This window comes from Corvus brachyrhynchos, unplaced genomic scaffold, assembly GCF_000691975.1.
Source record: "Corvus brachyrhynchos isolate BGI_N302 unplaced genomic scaffold, ASM69197v1 scaffold178, whole genome shotgun sequence".
Classification (NCBI taxonomy): Eukaryota; Metazoa; Chordata; class Aves; order Passeriformes; family Corvidae; genus Corvus; species Corvus brachyrhynchos.
The window spans coordinates 770,051-793,529 of NW_008239304.1; the positions used below are offsets into that span (position 1 = coordinate 770,051).

At 37.3% G+C, this 23,479-nt stretch overlaps 1 protein-coding gene and 1 long non-coding RNA gene across 2 annotated transcripts in view; one reads left to right on the plus strand and one right to left on the minus strand.

The window, feature by feature from the left end:
- The window catches only part of LOC108448273, a 5,384-nt gene extending 558 nt beyond the window's left edge, over positions 1–4,826 (plus strand). Inside the window, exons 2-3 of the long non-coding RNA XR_001864111.1 lie at positions 2,107–2,146; positions 4,089–4,826. This is a non-coding gene — a long non-coding RNA (uncharacterized LOC108448273). The remainder of the gene's footprint in view (positions 1–2,106; positions 2,147–4,088) is intronic.
- Positions 4,827–11,815: 6,989 nt separating this feature from the next.
- LOC103620011 overlaps positions 11,816–23,479 on the minus strand; it is a 12,406-nt gene continuing 742 nt past the window's right edge. The window contains exons 2-9 of the mRNA XM_008638596.2: positions 23,394–23,474; positions 21,490–21,576; positions 21,066–21,299; positions 19,760–19,782; positions 18,736–18,881; positions 18,077–18,168; positions 17,889–17,984; positions 11,816–16,805 (exon numbers count right to left, since the gene is read on the minus strand). Of these exons, the coding sequence (XP_008636818.1) occupies positions 15,147–16,805; positions 17,889–17,984; positions 18,077–18,168; positions 18,736–18,881; positions 19,760–19,782; positions 21,066–21,299; positions 21,490–21,576; positions 23,394–23,474 (2,418 nt within the window). The 3' untranslated portion in view covers positions 11,816–15,146. The remainder of the gene's footprint in view (positions 16,806–17,888; positions 17,985–18,076; positions 18,169–18,735; positions 18,882–19,759; positions 19,783–21,065; positions 21,300–21,489; positions 21,577–23,393; positions 23,475–23,479) is intronic.

Below are 23,479 nucleotides of genomic sequence, written 5' to 3' on the forward strand. Positions count from 1 at the left end.
GGGGCTCCCTGCTGTGAGGTGGCCTGAAGAAGACCTTTCAACTGCCCGGTTGTATTAAAATATTTAAGGCATATTATCTACTGGTGTCAAAAAAAAGAAATGAGGTGTCAACAAACTCTGAACTGACAGTCTTCTGTGGTTTAAGTAGAAAGGCCATTCTACATTTTAGCATTTGGGAATATATACAAATAAGAATTTAAGCAAGCCTGTGTTACAGCTGATTTTGATAAAGTACGAAAACTTAAATCAATTTCATGTTGAATTAAGAAGCAAGGGGGGAAACAAGTGAAAGTTAAAGAAGGCAGGACTGATGCAATCTCATAAGGATAGAGAAAGCAAGGATAGAATCTGGCAGTGGCACATGGCAGTATAATCGAGATTGTGTAGTGTAGCATGTAAAGATTTCAAATTATATGATAAATTTAAGAAATCTAAGCTGCATCAGCTCATTGTAGTCTTACATAATTTTCTAAAGAAAAAAATCAAATTATAGTTAAAACACTGTAGTGGAAAATATGTGGCACAAAAGTAACATACTAACTTAGGCTGTTTGAAAGAAAAGCAGCCCATTAGTGTTAGTTAGCTAATTTTTGTCTTGACTGTGCGAACTAGCCTCTTTCTTAAAATTAAGGTTTTTTTAAGAAGTCCATATATAAGACCTTAGCTCTGATTTTGTCTAGTTTTGTTTAAATTAAATGCTTTAAGTGTTGCTCTTCTCTCAGTTGATTTTGTCCTATATGCTGTACATGTTAGTCGTATTCATACGGCTTTACCATTTCTTTTATTTTTAAATTAATTATATTTGTTATAATTACATGTGCTGTATCTGAAAAGTTATTCATCCCTCTATGCCCTGTGGAGTATGGAACTGCTTAACTCTTAAGTGCTGCAGTCCTGTTCACATTAGATATTACCTGTACCTCTGTGAAGATTGTATTTCAAACAGAGCGTATTTTTTCTTTTATATGAAAACTACTTGCACTTACGCATAACATTCCCATAGTTGGGCAGTGAGAAAAATGCTTTATAGCATCACATGTCATCTTCTAATGTTGTATGTGCTAAGATTAAGACTTTCCTCTTCATGAGGAAAATGATCTCTATTAGATCAATTTTAGCTGCAAGCCTATGGTGCATATTTTACATGTTTATATTCACAGCCAGTCATGTATTTGGATTCCTTCTTAGCATGTGAAATGTGTTTGATCTGAGCAGGCACAGACAGCACTGAAGTTCAATACCAGATAAAAGCTTCTTTCTTTACAAGGGGATTAACTTTGAAAAAGGAATGTGCCTCTTTCAACAAACTGTGAGATGCTGATCTGTAGGAAAATGAATATTTATTTCTCTTGCTGCTTTTATCATAGTACAGCTTTACATTGCTTTACCTTTGTAACAGCTATTGCATGCTGTCTTTTGATTATGCCAAGTGTATTCCTGTGGTTCATAGGAAGACGCTGCCTGCCACCTAAAAACGTGTCCGATGCCAGATAGGGGTAGACAGCTGTGTATTGCTGCGAGAAGTCATAGCACTAACAAAGACAAATGTGCAAGAATGTGACATCCATACTTTTGGAAAGAGGAATGAATGTTGAAGGAGGAACATGGAACAGCTGATTACTTCCGCTGTTACCTTCAGTAGAACAAAATTTAAAAATAAAAGTTAAAACACAGCTGGCTATTTAGAATGAACTGCTGAGAGATTTGTCAGTCACTAGCTCCTATTAGGGAGACACTTAGCTTGGGGGTATTTTTGGAAAGAGTTTCCATGGAGTTGAACAGACTTCAGGCCTTTTGCTTTTTTCTGATTGGCCAATAGACAGGTGCTGAAAAAGGTGGTGGCAGAAATATTGCAGACGTGGTGCATATCACACAGACAAGCAACAGCAACTTACTTTTTGTTTTATGATAGCCTATACCATGTAAAAAAATAACAGAATTTTTCCTTTCTCTCCTTCCATTGTGAAATGAAAAGAGATTCAACAAAGGACTGATTCATGTTGGTTGAAAATACAACCTCTTGCGTTTAGAGTTTGGGAGTGGCGTGTTCTACCATAGCAAATGTTTAATGCCTTAAAACTAAAGCCATGTTATTTTTTCTTCCAGGGTGAAAAGTTCTGTATACTTCTGATCTACAAATAAATAGGTATGTTTAAAGCATCTATGTCCTTTAAACAGAAATGTACTATTCCATTATAGATTAATAATTTACTTTCAGAGAGAAATCATGTAGCAAACAAACTATTTTTAAAAATAGATGCTTTTAGGAGTGACATAGAGTAGGCCTCTGAGCTTGTGAGAGAGAAGGAGCTTTTCAGTGGCAATGAAAACTTGTGTGGCAGCACTGAGAACGCTTGTATTTCTTCATTTTGGAGTAAATTTCTAGAGATTGGACCTTGGAATTGAATCCACTGGTTCTATTAGAAGAAAGAATTAGAATTTTGACAGAGTACTGATCTTGTACTTCTAAGTCCATCTGTCTGTCTCGGCATTACAGCTTCAGAGCCAATGACTAAACATTGTTGGGGTACAATCCTGATACTTTGGTGTTGATGGATTGGAAAAATTGACAGTCAGGTTTTTTTTAAAAGTTAAACAAGCTGTTAAACATGCTCTCTATTTAGACAGGATCCAGCTTTTTCATTTTCCTAAAGAGTGATCATTTCTGGTGAAAAAAAAATTGCTGAGGCAAATTGAGTACATTTAGAGGGCAGTGATGAAAAACTGTTTAAAAATATATTTCAAACAAAACATGATAGGTTTCTACTCGCCATCAAACATGAAAAATGCATGATAAGATGTGCACACCTCCTTTCTGTCCTATTTGATATCTTGGTTAGAATCAAGATAAAGAGGCAAAGTATGCAGTTATTGAAAGATGTGTTTTTCCATGCTTTAAGTTCTCCAGCATCAGGTGTGCATCTTGTATCGGTTTTTCTGTATCAAAGAAGGAACAATTAATTTTAAATTCACGTATTTCATAATTGTTCAATGAGATGTCATTTGAGTTTCCGTGGTACTTTATACAGCAATTTTCTGGTCCTTACCTGAGCCTGGTGGTATTAGTCTGGAAAAGGGAGTCGGGTTGATTGATCAGTGAACTAATGAATTCTCTTTAAAAGGTGAAATGTCACAAATAATCATGCAAAATATTCAACGAGTCAGAGAAAGTATGCAGATCTAGGAGGAAGCAGCCTAGAGAGCCAAGACAACCACCCTTTAATGATGATGCAAGTATGCATTTGAGAGTTAAAAGCATGAATGAGGCAGCTGAGAGAGCCACTGAAACAATGACTCATCTAAATGGATTACTGGAAACACCACTTTCAGACTGTTTGGAATACAATTTCTGGCTTTGCCAGCAAAACCTGACTAAATCCAAAGAACCTGGCAGATGAAAGAGGAAGTTTTTGTAATGCTATCACAAAAGGCTCTGAAATTGTAAGATGCTATATGAGCAATCTAATACATACAGTATTTGCTTTGAAATTTGGGCAATGGTAAAACCTGGCTATAACCCACAGAATTTAGGCAATAAATCTGATACTGAAAAACTTTTTGTAAAAGCATTAACTGTGCTGTTGCACATGTGGTACAGATAGAAATAGAGGCATATCTGGTGTGCAAGATTAGAATCCAACAGAACCAGTTAATCTAGGTTTTCCTTTACATGACAAGAGAGAAGGAAGGGTGGTCTAACCAAAACAAACCCAACAACAAGCTGTTTAATTCCCTTTGTTGCCACTCTCAGATCCAAACAGTCTGGAGAGTTAGAAAGTTTGTGTTGATATAAGCAGGTTTAGAAGAGGTTTTGGATATATTTTATATGGGATTGGAATAATAATTGCTATATAATACATGCATTAAATATATAATAATTATTATAGATATATAATCGAAAAATATCAACACATATACAGCTACAATATGTAAATACACAGTATTGAGGAATTAGCAAACAAAAAATGTATTATTTTGACATATTTGTAGTCACTGTATATGAATATATTGCACAGTTTCATGATCAGTTGATACCTAATATCTATATAAACAAGCCAATACATCATTCTTATCTCTATTTTTCCTAGCATTTTCCTGGAGTATGCATTTGAAATCCTAAATTGAAACCAGTCTTGTAAATGAGTCTCAGGAATCATCAACATTTAAAGCTTTGCCTTGGGACATGCTGTCTGTGAGATTTTAAACACTGTGTCAATTACCTCAAAAGCCCATAGAAGTTACCACCTCTCCTTTGAAAACATTTAGGTATGTTTCACCAAGGACTCTCGTCTTACCTTTGTTCTACAAATTGAACAGATGGTGTAATATTCCAACAAGCAGCGAAGGGGTTCCAGCCCCGACGGTTTTCTTCATAGCCAGTTTTGATGCTCTTCACTTTTCTGTGCACTTGTACTGGTGGGAGTGAGGGTGAGTTTGCAGTTTTGGGAATTGCACAGAAGAGATATCAGAGACTATGCTTAGGGTTATTCTGTCCATTAACTTCAAACCCTTATGAAGTACATTAGTAAATATAATTTAGCAAAACTTTAAATAATAGCTGTCATATTTCAAAGTTATAAAGTTATTTAACTAATAAAGCTTATAAGGTTTTTTTTTCCTTACAAATATACAGAAAATGTACTATGTGAAGATAAAACAACCCTTCTAATAATCCTGTATAAACTAAGAGGTTACAGTGATGGCATCTACAGTTTGTTTTCAAAATGGAAATGATAATGAAAATATCACAGTTTAAAGTTGTAAGAATAATTAATAACTTTTGATGATCTAGGCAAAAATAAAAGTGCAGAGAATTTTCTAATACATTTTCTTGCAAAGGAAATTGAGCAGTTATTGACAGTCAGTGAGTTTCACAAAAAAGCCCCAATCAGAAATCCAGGAAGGAAGAAAATTCTCTTTTGTCTGTATCAAACTTTCATACAGTTTGAGGAAGGTCCTTTAATCTAATTTTTTTTTTTTGAAATGTTTATTATAGAGCTTTTCTTTTAAGTATTTCAGTATTATTAGAGCAGACATAATTGTTTTGATACTTTGCCAGCATTCTACATGGATAGGTAACTTTGGAAATGTTTTTAACCAAATACCTTAAATTTTGGTCAGTTGTAAGCCGAGTAGAAGCTAATGCCTCTCGTGTCCACACTTCAGTCCTTTTGCAAGACTTTCAAGTTCCTGAATGTAACAGCTTTGAAAGCAGACTGTACATTTGTGCAGACTCATACTTGTACAGACTGGGTATCTGCCTCTGCTAAGATCTCGTAGAGGCTGCATAGGGTTTACATGACATAGCCTTTCATTTCATCATTATTTGATTTCTGAATGTTTGATTGCACAGCCTCAGTATTATTCCCGTACCTTGCATCATGGAATAAAGAGATACTCGGACATGATTTCATAATCCTTGTGATAGTTTGCTAAGGCTTTCTGAAATTTAACTTTTAGAATTGCACAGATACATGTTCAATGGACTACTGTTTCATCATATGATCTCTGTGTGTAAGTTCAGTTTGGTTTTTACGTTCTGCTTCATACCCTGGCATCTGAACGATTGTTATTTAATACATGCAGACAGACATTTCCTCAAAGTACCATTCAAAATGTTAACAAGTCTTCATCCTAAATCTCTTCAATCTGGTGTTTGTTTAGTGATGCATAATGATATGCATCAGCATTGGCCTTTTATTGAGCTTGCAGCCCTCACATCTTTTCAGAGTGTTTCTTATGGGAATAGAGGTCTAAAAGTGGGGTCATTCACACTACTTACGTGGGTAGAACAATTATTTTGCTTCTTGGGTAATACTCAGAAAATGGGACAGGACAGGGGAGTGGCAAAAGCATATGAGGGAACCAGTGCTTTAGGTATCATTATCATTATTATTATTATTATTATTATTATTCAGTTTAATTAGCAATGGAGCTATTAAAATTCTTCTTTTAAAATGGTTTCTTCTAAATGTCATATTATTTTTATAGTAGCTGATACAGAGTGAATAAATATAATTTTTTTAAAAAAAGTTTGAATAATACAATAGAAAAAAGGTTTTAGACTGAATATGTGAGGTAATCAGTTGAATATCATTGCTGCTTTGTGTGACTTTTTTATTAACCCACTCATATATATGGTAAAGTACATATGTGTCTTTTTACTCAGAACAAAGATCAAAGAGTTCTCAAAGCCTTAATAGCACTTTATCCTTGGACAAGTTTTCTTCACAGTGTATGGATATCTTTCATTACCACTGGGTTACTACTGGTGCTGTATGCACTGACTGTGATTTTGTTTTGTAAATATTTTATAGGAGAGAAAATGGAAAACGTAAGTCAGGTTTATAAAGCAATGAAGTTGAAATTTATGGAAGGCATTTAGCATTTCATAGCTAAAATTGCATAAATACTTCATATGTAATTTGGTTAATCAATAGAATTCCAACGCAGAAAAAATCATTGAACGAAATCAGAAAAGGATAAAGGATAAAGAGGGAAAAAAGTCGAAACAATGGAAAAACCTTTGCATTAACAACCAAATTAAACACATTTTAGATCTGGAATAAATAAGGTAAAAGTTTTCCTGGAAACATGCCAAAGTAATTCTGTGAAATGGACTGCAGAAATGTCTGGTTTGAATGTCTGTTTTCAACAGTGGAAAGAACAATCTCTAGATAAAGGTAAGTGTACATATTTTTGTGGTTTCTTTGGAGAGATGGCAAGAATTACCTCTGTGAAGACTAGAGAAGAATGTACTAATAAACTTTGCCTACTGTAATGGTAGTGTTTTCATACTAAGAGTTTTGTGTGCAGGTCAGATCACTTCAAGGAAATTAGTTTGTGAAAGAGGCATATTCTGTATCTGAGGAGTTTTCTAGGCATAACAGCAGTTCATCAGCTTGGCATCAGCTGAGATTTGTAATAAGTAATTTTTCATAGTAGGTATATTGTAGATTATGTTGGGCCAGCTGAGTAACAGTAGAGGAAAATATGCTTCAACATGCTAAGGTACGCAATAGACCCATATTGTGCTTTTTGAGGGTGTACTTCTTATATCAAGCTTGCACATCTCAGTACATTTCTGTTTCTACTAAATTCCTAGCAATGATGATGAACATGCATTCTTCACAGGATGAACAATAAGGTGTGAAAAGGCCCATGATTGAGGTATGCATCCACTGGGTGTGATGGCCTCTCTTCTGCCTAGTAATCTCCCTCAGCAGTGTCAGCCAGGGGCTCTGGTGCAGGATCTGGTGCAGGTGATGCATTGCTGTTTTGTGGTTGCGCAGACCCATCGGCCATTCAGTTTGAGACTGTTGAAGCTGCTCGGTTTGAGCAATTCTGATGAACCCACTGATACACTGTCTAGGAATGAAAGGGAATTATAAACTACTTGCAGGAGCCTTTGGCTTGACCTTTTCATACCAGTAATTTCCCTTTTTCTGCATACTAACTTCCTGCAGCTTTTAGTTTTGTTTCCAAGCTGGATGACTTAGCAGATAAAGTTTAGCATATCATCAGTTAGTGTAGAATAACTGGGAAAGTTGCACCTGGTCCCTAGCTACACCTAGTTACACCTGAAGCAGTGACTGAATTAAGGGTGGGCTGGCAGCAGTAACTATTCACCCCGATCAGCAGGTGCCTAAGGTTTACAGGACTGGAGGCCTGGAATGATGGGGGAGATCATAGGAAAATGCATGCTGTACTTTTGCAGAGAGAATATGCATGCATTTTCATTTTCAAGTACATCTATAACGTATGCTGATTTCTGTACACATTGGGACATCTGTGAGAATCACTGATTTTTGAGAGTTTCTTCCATTAGGGTAATGTTTCTTAAAAGCAAAATTAATGTATGTGGCGATTATTAGGGCTGTTGGTTTTTGTTTGTTTGTCCTTTTTCCCCCAAGGCAGAAGAACAAAAGATCTAAGAAAAGCTATTGAAGCGTGAGAAGAATCCATTCTCTCCTGAATAAATAGCATGATTTACTGGAGACAACAGGTAGTCAGAGGATTGGCAAATGCCTTAGATATTTCGGATTTGAGAATGTGACAGCCTGGATTATTCACAGATTATGTCTATATAATAATCACGTTTTTTCATTTTTCCATTTTTCCTACATGTATTTGTTGCTGCATAGTTGGAATTGTTTTTCTCAAAATCTGAAAGCAACAACAATATTTGAAAATCCCGATAGAGACATGCTTTCATTGCAAAATCAAGAACTGTAAAGTTCAGAGATCCACTGTTTTAAATTGCCTATACTTCTGATGCCTAAAGATTTTTGCTTTTTATATATCTGTAGCTTTATGGATTTTAACATATAGCTGTATAGTTTCTAACACTTTGTCACTTTAGCATAGTAGTTGCACTTTTTCACATATTATGCTACCTTCTTGGAATTCTGTTTAGTCTTGCTTTTTAGTCTAGCAAGGACACTTTGTTTTGCACCATACATCATAGACATAATAAAATGTAGGGCTAAAAGATCAGGGTGGGGGGGGCTCCAATGGGCAGAACCCAGGGGGAAATTACCTAACCAACTGCTCTTCTAATTGGACAATATTTATTAGATATACTAATTAATTAATCTTATAAAAACTATAGAAATACTGTATCATGTGTGCATATAGCCATATTGTGCACCGAGAGCTTTCAATTGCTTTTATATTATCATTCAGTGACATTGCTGCCTTTTACAAATGTTCTTAAATGCCTAGCACAGCAGGGTTCAGTGCATATCAGATAGTGGTGCTCAAGAAGCACTTTTCCTGTGAAGTGTGTAAGCTTTTATAGTCAATTTCTTTTCAGTGTCCTCCAGCAGTTTGTTCGTATTTAGATTAGTCTCCAGCAATCCCATTCACTTCCAAATTATGATGTCAATCATATTCTCTCTAAATTATGCTTCTTTTTCTTTTCAGAAAAGCATATACTGCTTACCAGACCAACTGTGATCTTCTTTACTCTATTGCCTAATTAAATCTTCTCCAGTCAATGAGTGGTAAAATTCCTTTCCTTGCTAGTTGAAGTAATGAGGAGTTATAAGGCAACCTTATCCACCGTGCTTTTGTATCTTTTAAAACTTGTAAACTGACAAACATTATTAATAAAGATACACACATGGGATTATTATATGCCACCTAGTACTGCATTGTAATTGAGATGCAATACCCTGGTAATCAGCTATTTGGGGTAAGGTTTGAGATGATTGACCATCTAATTTTTCATTAGAGGTTCTTATTCAAGAGGGAAATTTGTCTTGTCTCTTTTACCCTACAAGGATGCAAAATTCTATGTAAATATCTTTCACATCCCCTAATGGCTTTTTGAGTTGCTCAGAAGTTCCAAAAATTGTACTCCTTTTGAATTACTTTGTGTTTTGTATGTCTACCTCCCTAAAGAATAAGGGCATTGTATCCATATTTGGTAAAAGCACAAAGCTGGTGTGCTGAAATCCTTAACTGAATGTCAGATACTTTCTGGTATATTGGTATGTGTTTTATGTTGTTGACACATCTTGTTCTTTTATCCATTCAGTTTGTGCTGCTGTTTTTTTAAACTTTTCTTAACTCTTTTTACACTGATGTCTGAATGATTTGTATGGAATTTCTCCAAATAAGCTGTTAGTTCTCTCATGCTGGGATGTACTTTGCGTGGACAGAATTCAGAGCACATTCAAACAGATCTCCAAGTTTTCTGTTGTTGTGGGAGTAGCTTGATTTCTTCTGAAGGACAAGGCCATTTCCTGTTTTGAGAAGAGAGGAAGACAGAGATCCCAGGGTTCAAAATTTCTACTCAGATACACAGCAGGTAATACTATACACTGTCAATTTTATTTAATGTATTTATGTTTATGGGTGTGCACATGAAGATGTTGGCATTACAAGAAATTAAGTTCAAAGATAATCTTGAGTCTGGGGTAAATCTCGGCGTGAGGATTATATCAAGATGTATAGAGGGATTCCCGAACCCAGGGACACACGAACAGCAGCCCCAAGCCCCATCCGGACCTGGAAGCCCTTGGCAGCCAATCAGGCACAGAGGGGCACTGGCAGAAGCTATTTGTGAGATTTAAACCTCTCTAAACACCCTGAATGTACACACAGACTGAGTAGTAAGAGTCTGGAGAGCAGCACTGTGGAAAGGGATCTGGGGATCCTGGTCAATGGCAAGTTGAATGTGAGCTCCCTTGTGAAGAGGCAGGCACTGATCTCTTCTCTGTGTGACAGGACTTAAGGAAACAGCATGAAGCTGAGTCAGGGGAGGTCTAAGCTGGGTATCAAGAAAAGGTTCCTCACCCAGAGGGTGGTTGAGCACTGGAACAGGGTCCCCAGAGAAGTGGTCACAGCACCCAGTCTGAGTTCAAGAAGCATCTGGACAATGCTCTCGGGCACATGGTGTGATTCTTGGAGTGTCCTGCACGGGGTCAGGAGCTGGACACAAATAAATGAGCTGAAGTAGAGGTATTATAAAAATGAAATATTCCCAGCAGCTGCAATGAACTGTCATCAGCTCACATGTCACACTAACTTGTACTTCACTATCAAATGCATTGTGTACAGCGGGGAAGAGAGACTGCAGCTCTTCCTCCCTCTGCTGCTCATCAGCTGCAAGCGTAAATGTAGTTACACTGATGTTTGTATTGGTACAAAACTGCAGGGATGGAACGCTGGCGTGATCCAGGCTGAATATAATCCTATCATGTGGCTGCTTATATTTACCTTTGTATTGTTCAGTGACCCAGGTCAGAGCAAAGACCAAGAAGTTGTTGTCATGGTTTTTTCTTTGGAACAGTAGATTGAAAATACGGCTTCCCTTCAGACCTTGTTATCACCACAAGAAATACTTTTATTATATTACATAATGCTAAAAGTCAGGAAAAACTGGCCAAGCTTATTGCTACAGCTGTTGATTCTTTTGTTCTGGAAAGACATTCCCCAGCGGAAGCCGCTCACGGTGGCTGGACATGCTGCCCACAGGGACTGTGGAGGAGAGGCACAGGCTGTGTCTGCTCCCTTTCTGGCCCGCCCTCCTGGAAGTGGGGAAGGGCATGGGAAAGCCCCAAGGCCAACCAAGTGCTGGTTCTGGAGGTGGTGGGAGTGGCCAGGGAGGCAGCGCTAAACTGAGGGATTTGGAGGTCTCTTCCAACCGGGAAGAATCCCTGACTCAGGGATTGCCCTGACCCAGGTGCAACACTTGGCACCTGGCCTTGTGGAACTTCATGAGGTTATCATCCCACTTCTCAAGCTTGTCCAGGTGCCTCTGGATGGCCCCAGCCTTCTGTACTATCCCTGCCCTGCTCAGCTTCCCATCCCCTGCAATTGCACTGACAGTGTGCTCAGTGTCCCTGGGTGTCATTGATAAATGCTCTCTGCATCCTTACTCAACCTACACAAACAGGGTTTATTAACAATGAAATAGTTCCAGTGCATATCTATTTGATTTTTTTTTCTTTCTTTAGGTTAAATGAAGGAGATGCTTACTACACACTCAAGGATTTTTAATTCCTCATTAAATCTATTTGGTATGATAAACTTGTGCTTTTTAGAATATATACTTCATTTTTAAAAGCAAATTAAAATGGAACAATGCCTTTTTTTTTTTTTAACCAGAACAAGTCAGAGTGAACTGTGTGATAATCCAAATGAGAATGTTCTACTGGCATTTAAACAGTTGGAAGAAGACTATATAGAGAAACTAAGTGTGTTACCCAAAGAACAAAAACCAACCAAAGCAGCAGTACATAATACTCTTACCACACAGATCAGCAGTCTTTGAATTAGAAAGTTACTAGACCTGAGTTACCAAATATAATTTCAGAATAAAGCTTTAGTTAATAACCAATAATACAATAAACAACAAATCAGTAATACAAAATAATGCAAAGTTTACTTTAGGAAGTTCACCTTTACAAATTGACATTTTAACAGCTCTAATGTCAACTAAACAATTGTTTTTAATAAATTTTAATTTTTTTAATAGTTACAAAACTGAGTAATTGTACTTTACCTTTCAGTTACACTTTTTTTTCAGGCAGTGGCATACATGTTACTATAGCTCTCAGATATATATTGAACAAACATTGCAGTTCTGACAGCTAGCAAGGTTAGCCTCTCAGTAGGACAGCACTAGAAACTTTCAGCTCCTTTGGGAAGTATGTTCAGCAAGTACTTTGGCAATTATAATCAAACAAATTGTTGTAACTGTTTTCCAAGGTTTCTATTAAATCATGAAGTAGTATCTTCATGAACCACTATAAAAGCTTTTAAAGTGGCCCAGAAATTTAGTTTACAAAATCTGAAATATATAGAGGGCTTTATACCAGTACAGCAAAGTTTGATTAATATAAAGTTCCAACCATATGTAGAATTGCTTCATTTTTCACCTCTTGTATCTTAAGGAGTCAGGAAGATCCAGAACTGTGTAATACAAATTACTGAGTTTAGTAAAATATGTAATTTCCTTTTTTTGGGGTTTTTTCTGGATATTTTTTTTGTTGTTTTGTTGGTCTTTTTTCTGGGAAGGGCAAAGTTCTCGGCAGTATTTTCAAACAAACACTTCAGAGTTTAACACTGCCCTTTTGTTTACCTGTAATCTGAAAATATATACACACACATACCTAAGTTTAGATAACCTAGGAAAGGGAGGCTTTGACTACAGTCCTCATCACCACACAGAATTTTATGATGATGACCAAGATAGTGGTGTAAGTTATTCTCTATGGATAATAAGCAAAACGTGCATTAAGGACAACTCTGAACCCCATTTCTTTGAATCAGCTCTAGTCTTCATCCAAGACCACTGTCCTGCTTCCAGCCAGGACAGGGTTAATTTTTACAGTAGTCAGGAGGAGGCCTGCCTAGGACCCTGAGGTTGTTCTGTACCTCACATTATTTTCAGGGAACAGGGGAAGGGCTCCCTTCTGGGTCAGCCTAGTGCAGCCAAGGGAATGGGCGAGCGTCTCTGTTGTTGGGGATTTCTGTGTGACTCTCGCCTGCCCTGTCAAACCTTAATTCTGAGCTATAAGGCACTTGGACAACAATGCTTGAAAAGCAGTCCTAGGACTGTAGCGAACCCCCACACCCACAACTTCTACTTTCAAAAATAGCGTATAGTAGTCTATTTGCTTTATGATTCTATGATGGTGTCTTCTCACTAAGAGACAAAGCATCTGCATGAAAGTTTATCAAACTCTCCTGAAATAACAGAAATGAACAGAAGACAGGTTGAAAATATGTAAGCTACAGAAACTTCTACGGTTTCTGATTAACCCTAGCTCATTAAGAATTTTATTGTCACTGTAGAAGAAACAAAATTCTCTGCAACTTTCTGGCAATGAATTTCACAGGTGCCTCATCTGACTCTAAAATTGTTCCATTACTCTTGCTTTTATTAGTGAGACCAACCTCCACCTGTGACACTTTCTGCCATTATCATCTCGCTCAGCCTTTGTTACCTCAGTGATTTGAATTAACATTTCTCTCCTACACATGCAGAACATGACAAGAATGTATAGAGATAACAGCAGAAGAAAATCATAGGAGAAAACTGAAATACAGTAAGATTTAAGAGACAAGCATCAAGAACTAAAAGACTAACCATAAAGAGAATTTTCACTACCTTCCTTATTGTAATGCAGACAGAAAAGTAGTATTATTGTTATAAATACTAGAAACTATTTTTTCAGCACATTTAATAAAGGAATGCACTGCCACAAGAAAATTGAGGCCAAGAACTGAACACAAAATTAGGTCAACATTTCCTGAAACAAGTTTCCCTAAGTATTATGTCACAGTAAGTATATTAGTAAGTATTGCAGAGATTTAAATTTAAGTAATATTTTTCTTACAGAGTTACAGAGGTAATTTGGAGATTATTGACTTTTCTGCTTGCCAGTGAAAACTTTTGAAGGAATATCAAATATTCTGCATTTTGATTTAGTACTTGCCAGTTGACGTATCTATCTAATACAGAATTTCTTTAAAATCTAGCATCAGCTTTTGCTGAAGCATGAACAGGAAACAAAATACAGCTTTATTCTGAAACAGTACTACTGTCTGTGTATTCCAATAACTAAAGCACAATTATCTCTTGGATCCAACAAAATAGCCAGCAAAGTAGAAATGATGGTCTTTTTACCCTTTGTATTGATTTTCATGGACTAAAATTTCCATGAGTTCTAAATCATTAATACATACAGTGAGAACTACTGTTTTCCTTTTGTCTTGTCGTTACACAGATTTTAGAAGAGAATTTTTGTGTTTTAAAAGCTAGATTCTCCAAAAGTTTTCACTTATACAGCAAGTTAATATCTGTCCAAGTATTCCCAAACTGTTGCCAGAAAGAGCTGAAATTTTATTGTGATGTTTCTTTTTCCTGAAGGCAGCATTTCAGAAGTGTAGCTGACACCCTTCTGCAATGTTTAACAAGAACACTGATGCAATGCTTCCATTTCAAAAGCACAAAACAAATTATTGAAATTACACTAGAACTTACACCTTCAATATACATTAAACACATCACAGAAAAAGGGAACAGCCAAGGGGAGACAGGCAAAACAATTTTCTGTAATGCCTTCAATATCCTTTCTTTTTGTTGTGGCTCTCCTCCCTCCCGGCCCATGAGGTGAATGTCTTGGCTGTTCTCTTACCATTTAAGTGCAAGTGCTGCTGTACCCAGACAACAATTTACTGCCCCCTGCCACTGAGGCTCCACCCAACCCCCTTTCTGGGACACCTCAGTTCCCCACCCCCGAAACATACCCCAGAAGGTTTGCGCTCTTGAAGATGCAGCATCTATGGCTATGCTTTGGTCTTGATCAGGACATGAAAATTTTGGTTGTTTCTTCAGTTTGTGAGTATACTATAAAAACCACTTCATTGCATTGTACAGCTCATAAGCAGTTTCATTTCCAACACAGAAATACCTCAACTGGCAAGAATCAGGGAGAAGAACAGCTGTAAAATCACAAGTATCCCCACCTTTTAAATGTATTAAGTAGTATTTATTGAATTCCAGCTTCTTTTTCTTTCCAGTCTTTCTTCACATGTGATTTTCTTCTAGTAGACATTTTGTCTTCAGCAACAGAAAAATATTCTGATGCATGGCTGGTATCAGTAGAGACAGATGTTTGACTTAGCTCTTAAGTGTCCGAAGTGCTGTCTTTTAGGATTCCTCCTGTCTCACTTACTGCAAGCACAGAACCTCCTAAAGATGGATCACTGCATGTGCCAGAACAAGCTGTATTCTGAAACTGTACAGGCTCAGGTTTATCCTCCCTTCTAGGACACACACAGTTGTTTTCAGCAATAGTTTTTTCATCTTTTTCCTTTTTTTCTTGTTGTGTTGCTGTAATGAGTTGAGTGGAAGATGCATTCTCACATTCAGCGGGAAGGACTCCTGAACATAACGGCTGATAAGGAGTGTTACCATCACCAAGCGTTTCCGCACTTCCAGCGTTTTCAGATGAGTTCACAGGCAAACATGAGCCTTCACATTTTGAATGACCCTGAAGAAAAGCAGGCTCTGCACACTCTGAAGATACAGGTTTCTCTAGATTCAGAAGTGTTTTGTCAGGAGATTTCATCTTCTCCTTATCCATTTTTTCTGTTCCGTTTCCAGAAAAAAACATGGAAGAAGTCAGCAAATCAGAGGTATTTCTGACAATGCCTCCAAATGAAAATACTGGTGAAGGCAATGGAAAATTAGTTTTAAAAGAAAATGAAAAATCACTGGTGGGAAGGGGCGTCTTGGAGACACCATTCACCCCAGCTCCAGTGTTGGTTTCTGAAGTACTGCAAGCTACAGTTGTGCTGGATTCTGAAGTGTGAGGTTTTTGTTGCCCTACGACAGGTGGTTTCTGTGTACCATATCCTGCAGGTTCCTTTGCACAGGGTGTTTTTTCCCCCACATGAGATAATCTTTTTTTGTCAGATGGCATCTCAGATCGGCTAAAATATGACGATAATGGTAACACCGTACATGAATTGCTGACTTCTGATCCTGCAAACCAGCTGCCTTCTGAATCGCCAAAGGGAAACAAAACGTGTGGTTTCTCACTTTCTGCTGAGTCTAAATTAGGACTGGTTGAAGCATCACAAACTACGTTTTTGGTTTCAGGACCATAATTATCCTGGTTATTGGTTTTATCCAGCTTATCACATCTCCCTAAATAAAACTGAGGGAAAGCACATTTCTTGTCTTGCTTTTTAAAGGAAAATGTACCTCTACCTTTACTAAATCTTGGTAATGAGCTGTTAGATGCATTGAAAGTAAAAGGTACACCTGAAGGTCTCTCTGCTGAAACATCTACAGATTCTGAATTTGAAACAGTAACAGCCACTGTTGCTGCTGGCTTAAAGTCTGATGAAGTGCTAGAATTTGAGTCAATTTTATTGAAAACAGTACCTGCTGATGCTTGTCTTGGCAATTTTTCTTTACCTAACAAGTCTGGAGAGGTTTCTGACAAGGCTGGAGCAGACGCTTCCTGCGCACGTCCCTCAGGAAATAATTTTAAGTCACCATTTGTTTCAGAAAAGATCATATTTGTGGGTGGAATGCTATGAGCACTGCTTCCAGAAAAGCTTCTTTTGTCAAAGCCATCTGCTCTTCGTAGAATTCCCATATTTATTTTATCTGTGTTATTTGCTTTGGTAGGTGAAGACATAGAAGAAGTTCCTGAGGACTTATCCTTGGAGGTGTCAGCAGTTACAAATTTATACTTTTTATTTGCAGGGAAATTTGGAGTCTTAAACACATTGGAGAGCTTCTGAAGTTCCATATAGTATTTGTAACGTAACTCCTATAATTACAGCAAAAAAAAATTCACATTATCTAACATGGCATTTATGGATTCAGAGGCTATAAAACTCACATATGACTAAGACTGAAGAAAAGTTTTCATATATTCTAGAGCATTTATAATGTATTTTTCCATTGCTACTGGAAGGCAACAGAACACAAGTCATTACAGAAAAAAGTGCTTTAAAAACGACTGAACAAGATACACATAGAACCATGATGACAAAGCACATTTTGAAAGAGAAGACTAGAGAAAACTGTATTTGAAGTGACTATCAAACCCCAAAATAGATAAAAATACTAACTTAGATATTAAGCAACAAATTCTCAATCAAATTTTCATGAAAAATAGCCATCTGAAATTGTTAGGTGGTGGGGTTTTTGTTATTTTATATTTGTTTTGTTATTATATATAATTGTATTATTAATGGCAATAGAAAACGGGTATTTTCCAAAATAATACAGAAAAAAAATTTCTATATTTAAAGGACCTAAGCAACTTTTTAATTCAATCATCTGCCACTGGTATTCTCAGAACATGCATAATGTGATTTACTGCCAGCCATGCTTCACTAACTAACTAGAATCATTCTGTACAGAACAATATTCAGCCACCCACATGGAGCTGCTAGTAAGGAAAAAAAGAAAAAAAATTTAGTTGTATAACTACATCATTTGAAATGAAACAAAAAAGAGATTGGATTCAGTCTCATGTCAAATGATTACGTGGTCTTACAAGATGGAACTCTATTATCTTTAGAAAACAGAATACAGGCAGATGACTTCCTCTTCAAGTAGACACTAGGGAAGTTTATTTGGATTAGAAAGCTACAGATGTGACTCAAAAAGCCACACTAAATATAAAAGTAAGTATTTGAAGTCAGTAGTAAGATGAAGTTTCAGCTTTCTAAAGGGAAAAAAAAAGTTATATTCTGACAGCTTCAATACCTAGTCAGATTTCATTCTAGAAATGGAAGGGCAACTTTCTACTAAGGAAACTGAAAAACATTTTAAAAGCTTATTTAGAAAGCTGCATCACAACAAATAGTAACTTAGCCATACTTAAACTGATGTTCAATCATACCTCATGACTCATATTTTGAAATGCTGACATTTCTGATATTGACATAAATCGAGTGGGGATCCTGCTACCGTCTGCTTCATCCTGTCCTGCTACAGGCTGAAAAATATTTCACAGCAGAAATTATATTTCGTTTTGATACCAAATGAAAAAATAGTACCATGTTGTAGACCACATAGCCAATAACTTACAAGAAACGTGCCGGGCATATTCTTCTGGTCCTGCCACTGCTTTAAGGTATCTTTAAATAGAGTTGAGCTCTCATTTCCTTCATAAGGTAGCTCTATTAGAAAGAACACAAGGATATGATGTAGAATATATTAAATATGGAAAACACTGAAAGGTTCATGTGCACCTAAACAGATTCAACTTAAGAACAAAAATACAGTGCCCTGAGACCCTAGCACTTGTTGTATTTTCTGTGATATAAAGCAAGAAGCCTGTGTAATACGTTTTCTTAAATGCTTGAAATGCCTGCCCTGACACAAAACCTAACACCTCCTCCTGTGAAGTAAAGGCGTTGAATGTGAGCATAGCCAACACTGGCATGACACTACAACAAACGCCCATCTAGTTCAGCAACACACTCCTGACAGCAGCGCTATCAGCTGGATATGAAAAGTACAATACGGCACCCAGATTCCAAAAATACAGCCTAGGAACTTCCTAGAGAAAGCACATTCATAAAACACATTTAAAATCCTTCAAGGAATTTATAATTCATTTAATTTGTTGGGGTGTTTTCTTGCATGTGGTTGCCATGCAGATTGTTTATTAGCAATTGGTTCTGCAAGTTCCAGGTTTCTAGACTTCCAAAATCTTGTCTTAATTTTAAGTCCTTCTTCCCTACCTTGAACAATGCTTGCATTAACAGGTGCTAACTCCAATGCTAAGATTTCATTAACCACAGATTTGATATCTATCGTCTTTGGCATATACACTGGTGGTTTTTCCCAGTTGGATGCTATATTCATCACATCAAGCTGAGTTTTCATTCTGGAAATGGAAAAAAAAAAAACACAACCAAAAATGAACCAATTTAACCTTTTTTCTTCATGCTTACAGGCTAGCTAAATTATACCTGTCTAATATTAAAAAAAAAGAAATCACTAGGAAGGAGCAGGAATCAGAAAAATTATGTCTTCGATAAAATGTCAAGTTCTCTTAGAGTTTTTTGTTGAGTTTTTTCTTAGAACTTGTTCACTCAAATAAGGTTTCATACTCAATGAAAACTGCAAGAAGTAGTGCTGGTAGGTCAGCAAAAAATTACCCCCTCCACTTTCTTAGTATACACTGCCTCAATATAAATTGTACTTCTTCAGAGGGCATTGCTAATGTTAGTCTGAACCACAGTGTTTTTTGAAGAACTCAATTTCCAATATTCTTTCTTAAATGCAGGTTAAAAAGTTCTAAGAAATGTATTTAAGAATCCTTAGAAGACATTACAGGGTATGTGCACTACAAACACAAACCCAAAGATACTGCAGAATCTCCACACATACTGTTACACTGAAAGATTTCTGTAAAAGCTTCAAGCATGCTTCAGTGTTCCTGAGTTTAAATAAGATATCTGAAAATATCCAATCACCAAGTATTAATCAATTTCTATATTCACTTTTTATTAGGGAGATAATTCAAAAGCTTGATTATCTCTAATCCCAGATAGTACGTCACTCAAATTCTTGACAAATTTACTAAAATTTGGAATATTGGGCATCCAAAAATCTGAAAGTATTATAATCTGTTAATTACTCAATACTATTTTAATTTTAAATTTCTTATCTTATGATACCCAATGTAGCTATATTTTTAGTTTTTAATCCTAAAAATCTGAAAGACCACGAGAGAACTAAAAGAACATGAAAAGAATATACCTTGTATTCAAGCCACAGGCCACCTATAAAAAAAACCAAAATTTTGTAAGATATGAGCATTTCTCCAACTATCAGGAAGTTACTGCTTTATCCAAATAGTTGACAGACCCAAGTCCCTGTCTTCATTTCACAGAACTATAGAAAATAAACCTGTTAACATTAAAAAACCAACCAATCAAACAAAAAAAGCCCAACTCAAACAAGAGTATCTGTGACAAGATTTATCTTGTAATATATTGTGATAAATACAAAAAGAACTTCTTCAGAGCCAAATGAAGGCATTCAGATCATGGTCTATATGGTTACCTAACCAGTTTCAGAAGTCTGGATATTTGTAAACATTCAAATGAAGGACTGTTTTGTATTTCTTGGAGAGGGAAGCCTCTGCTATGTGCTCTCAATCTGCTATTGTACTATTAAAAAAAGCTATCTTTCAGTTTTAAATCAGACAGATAACGGTGGTAGGAAGTGCAGTGCACTGCACTGTGGTCAAGTGAGACTTCCCAAAGAACATGTAATGAAAAGTGAAAAAACCGGACTGGATTAGAGCTGCTTCCTTATAAAAACCTGGTGATCTCACTGTACCGGATCTTTACACAACCAATGTACTGTTATGGAGGGCAGGTGGGGAGGTTAAAGAGAAAGAAAACAAACAGCAGGAAGAGTAAGTAGATGAACAGGAGGAATAGGAGGAAAAAGATGAGGAAGGTAAGAAGGAACCAAAGGTGAAAGTGGAGGAAGAACAGAAGGCATAGGAGAAACAGAAGGAACAGGCACAATATGAAGCACACCAGGAGACATAGGAGGAAGAAGATGAAAACAGGATGGGGAATGAGAAGAAAAGAGGGGGAAGAGGAACAGTAAGAAAAGGAAGAAGTCGAGAATTAGTGACATACTAATCACTGGAATCACAGTATTTGTTCCAGAATTGGGAGTCGCTTTTACTTCAAGTGAAAGTTAAATTTTCCTTAACGAGTTGTTACCAGACACTTAGTCAAATTCTGTACTTTCTTAGCGTCTCATTTATCTGGAGGCACCTAAGGACCCACTGCAGAAATCAGCAACACACTGTTTCTTAGGAAAGCATACAGTAAAAATCACCGATAAGCTGCAAATAAAGCTTTTCCAAACTTTTCTAAAACTAAAAAACATTGTTACAAAAAAAGTATGAGTGTTAACTAATTTTAGTCTGTATTTTTCATTTGTTGACTTTGTTTTCCCTGATCGATTTTAATCATGACCTACAATACAGGAGGCTCTATTTGAGTTCTTTATACAACTGATATCTAAAACAAAAGGCCATCACCTCCAGGAAACACTGAGGATCACACTCATGGACAAGCTTTTCACAATCCTTCAAAAAATTCTCAATAGTCTTCTTGTGAGTTTCTTTCATTTTCTTCCAAATCTGAAATTCTTTCTCTTTTTTAACTCTTTGATTTTCAAGATCTTCTAGTAATTGCTTTTTTTTCATTTCTAGAGTTTTGAAAATTTCTCCAAATTTCAGCTCAATTATCTCGGTATCATTTTTCAGCATCATCTAGAAGCAGAAGAACACAAGAACAGATGCAAATGCAATAACAATGTCCACACAAGAGTCACTTCTCTAAGTAAGCTCAGAGCACATCTATGCCACAAGGAGCACCTGTATGCTCCAGGCTGTGGTTAAACTAACCAGAGAAGAGAAACAAAGACACACACACACAGAATATCCAGCATCTGTAACTCACATCTGTATGAGTCGGTCGTTTTGAGATCTCATTCACCAGCTTCTCATTTATTATCCTCATTTGTTTCAGAGTGCTAAAGAAGGTTAACTGAAAGACAGTTGAAACATCTATTATGACTTCATCCATTCCTTAAAATAAACACATTTCAGTGCTTACCTAGAATCAGATCAACACAGACAAGGAGCTACTGGACAGGGTCCAGTGGAGGGCCACAAGGATGATCAGGGGACTAGAGCATCTCTTTTATGAGGAGAGACTGCAGGACCTGGGCCTGTTTAGTCTGGAGAAGGCTGAAAGGGGATCTAATTGACGCATATAAGTATCTCAAAAGTGGGTGCCAGACTTTTTTCAGTGGTGCCCAGTGACAGGACAGGGAGCAGAGGCCATAAACTAAACCACTAAAGTTTCACCTCAACATGAGCAAGAACTTCTTTACATTGAGGGTGGCAGAGCACTGGAACAGGCTGCCCAGGGAGGTCGTGGAGTCTCCCACTCTGGAGACATTCAAACCCCACCAGGACACATTCCTGTGTCATGTGCTCCAGGTGACCCTGCCTTGGCAGGGGGTTGGACTGGATGATCTCCAGAAGTTCCTTCCAACCATATCCATTCTGTGATATTCTGGACAATATAGTAAAAAAAGTTTGTGATTCAGAACGTCACTTAGTAACATTTAATGCTTTCCTGGATCAGTACACAAACTTTCTTCTGCTGTTTCTCAAAGTAATGTTCTTAGGCTCACCTACAATGCATACTGATAGAATGACTACTTTATAATTAAAACATTGTTTTCCTCAGGCTTTTTCAACCCCTCCCCTCACATCTATCTATCTATCTATCTATCACAAGTAAGTTTTAATGGTGTTATCCCAGTTTGGCAAAAAACTGTGGGATATTCATTTTTTCTTTTTATGCCTCACATTGCTAAAATAGAAAGCTGTTCATAATCAAGATAGTTCTGTTTGGGTTTGAACTAATATTATCACTGAGTTTTCCTCCTTTATCTCTCTACAGTATCACTACTTTACATTATGTAGTATGTCTAGTGCAAAGGCTGTTTTCCCCTGGTTTCCCAAGTGACATACAACGGGTGATGGCAAAGGCAGAAGGAAAATCAGGGTAAAAGCAACTTTTGTTTTAAAGAATCAGCACTGCTCTGTTTAAACCTTTATACTTGTACTTTTCATCACTGCCCTGCAGTTGTTTCAATTACTGCACAATAGAACTGCCACCCTGCACTCAATTTGCACAGGGCATGAAAAGCTCGTTCTACCCAAATAGTCACTATTTTGTTAAAAATCACAACTTCTACAACCAGCCAACCAACCATTATGACAGGCAGTTGCTTTCTTATGCAAACTGGAAGGCATCTTGTTTTTACGTTTATTATTACTCACCCAAACTATCTATCCCTAAATACGTAATTATCTATGACCCAAATTAGCTATGGCAGCTCAGAGAGCCTATAAACTAAACATTTGTGGATGCGTTTTTGGAGTTGTTAGATCTTCCTGAACTTGGGAAAACAACAACAAAAAACCCAAACATCAACAGCCCTCCACCAATCAAACCAACAAAAACCGAGACACCACCCCAAAATCAACTCTCCAGGTCCTTCGGTAAACTGGGTTCAGATCTGTTGATACTGTAATACCGCCTGGTCCCCTGCGTGCGCAGACTGTTTAGATACAGTCTGACAGCAACCCGGAAAGGCACACCCCGGCAGTCCACAAACTCCTGAGTCTGCCCCAAAGCAGCACAGGCCCTCTGCCCCTCTCCTGCCCACCACGCCGCGGTTTCCCCTGTGTTTCTGAGTAACAGCAACCTGTGCCCGGTGGGACCTTAAGTGTACAGCCCGACCTCCCAGCCGACCCCTGGAGCGGAGGGGGGAGCGCCGCGCTTACTTTCTCTTCCTGGTACACCGTGTCTATGAGATTGACAGAGTGGAAGATGCCCTGATGCTCCTGGGAGACGCACTGCCCGCACCCCG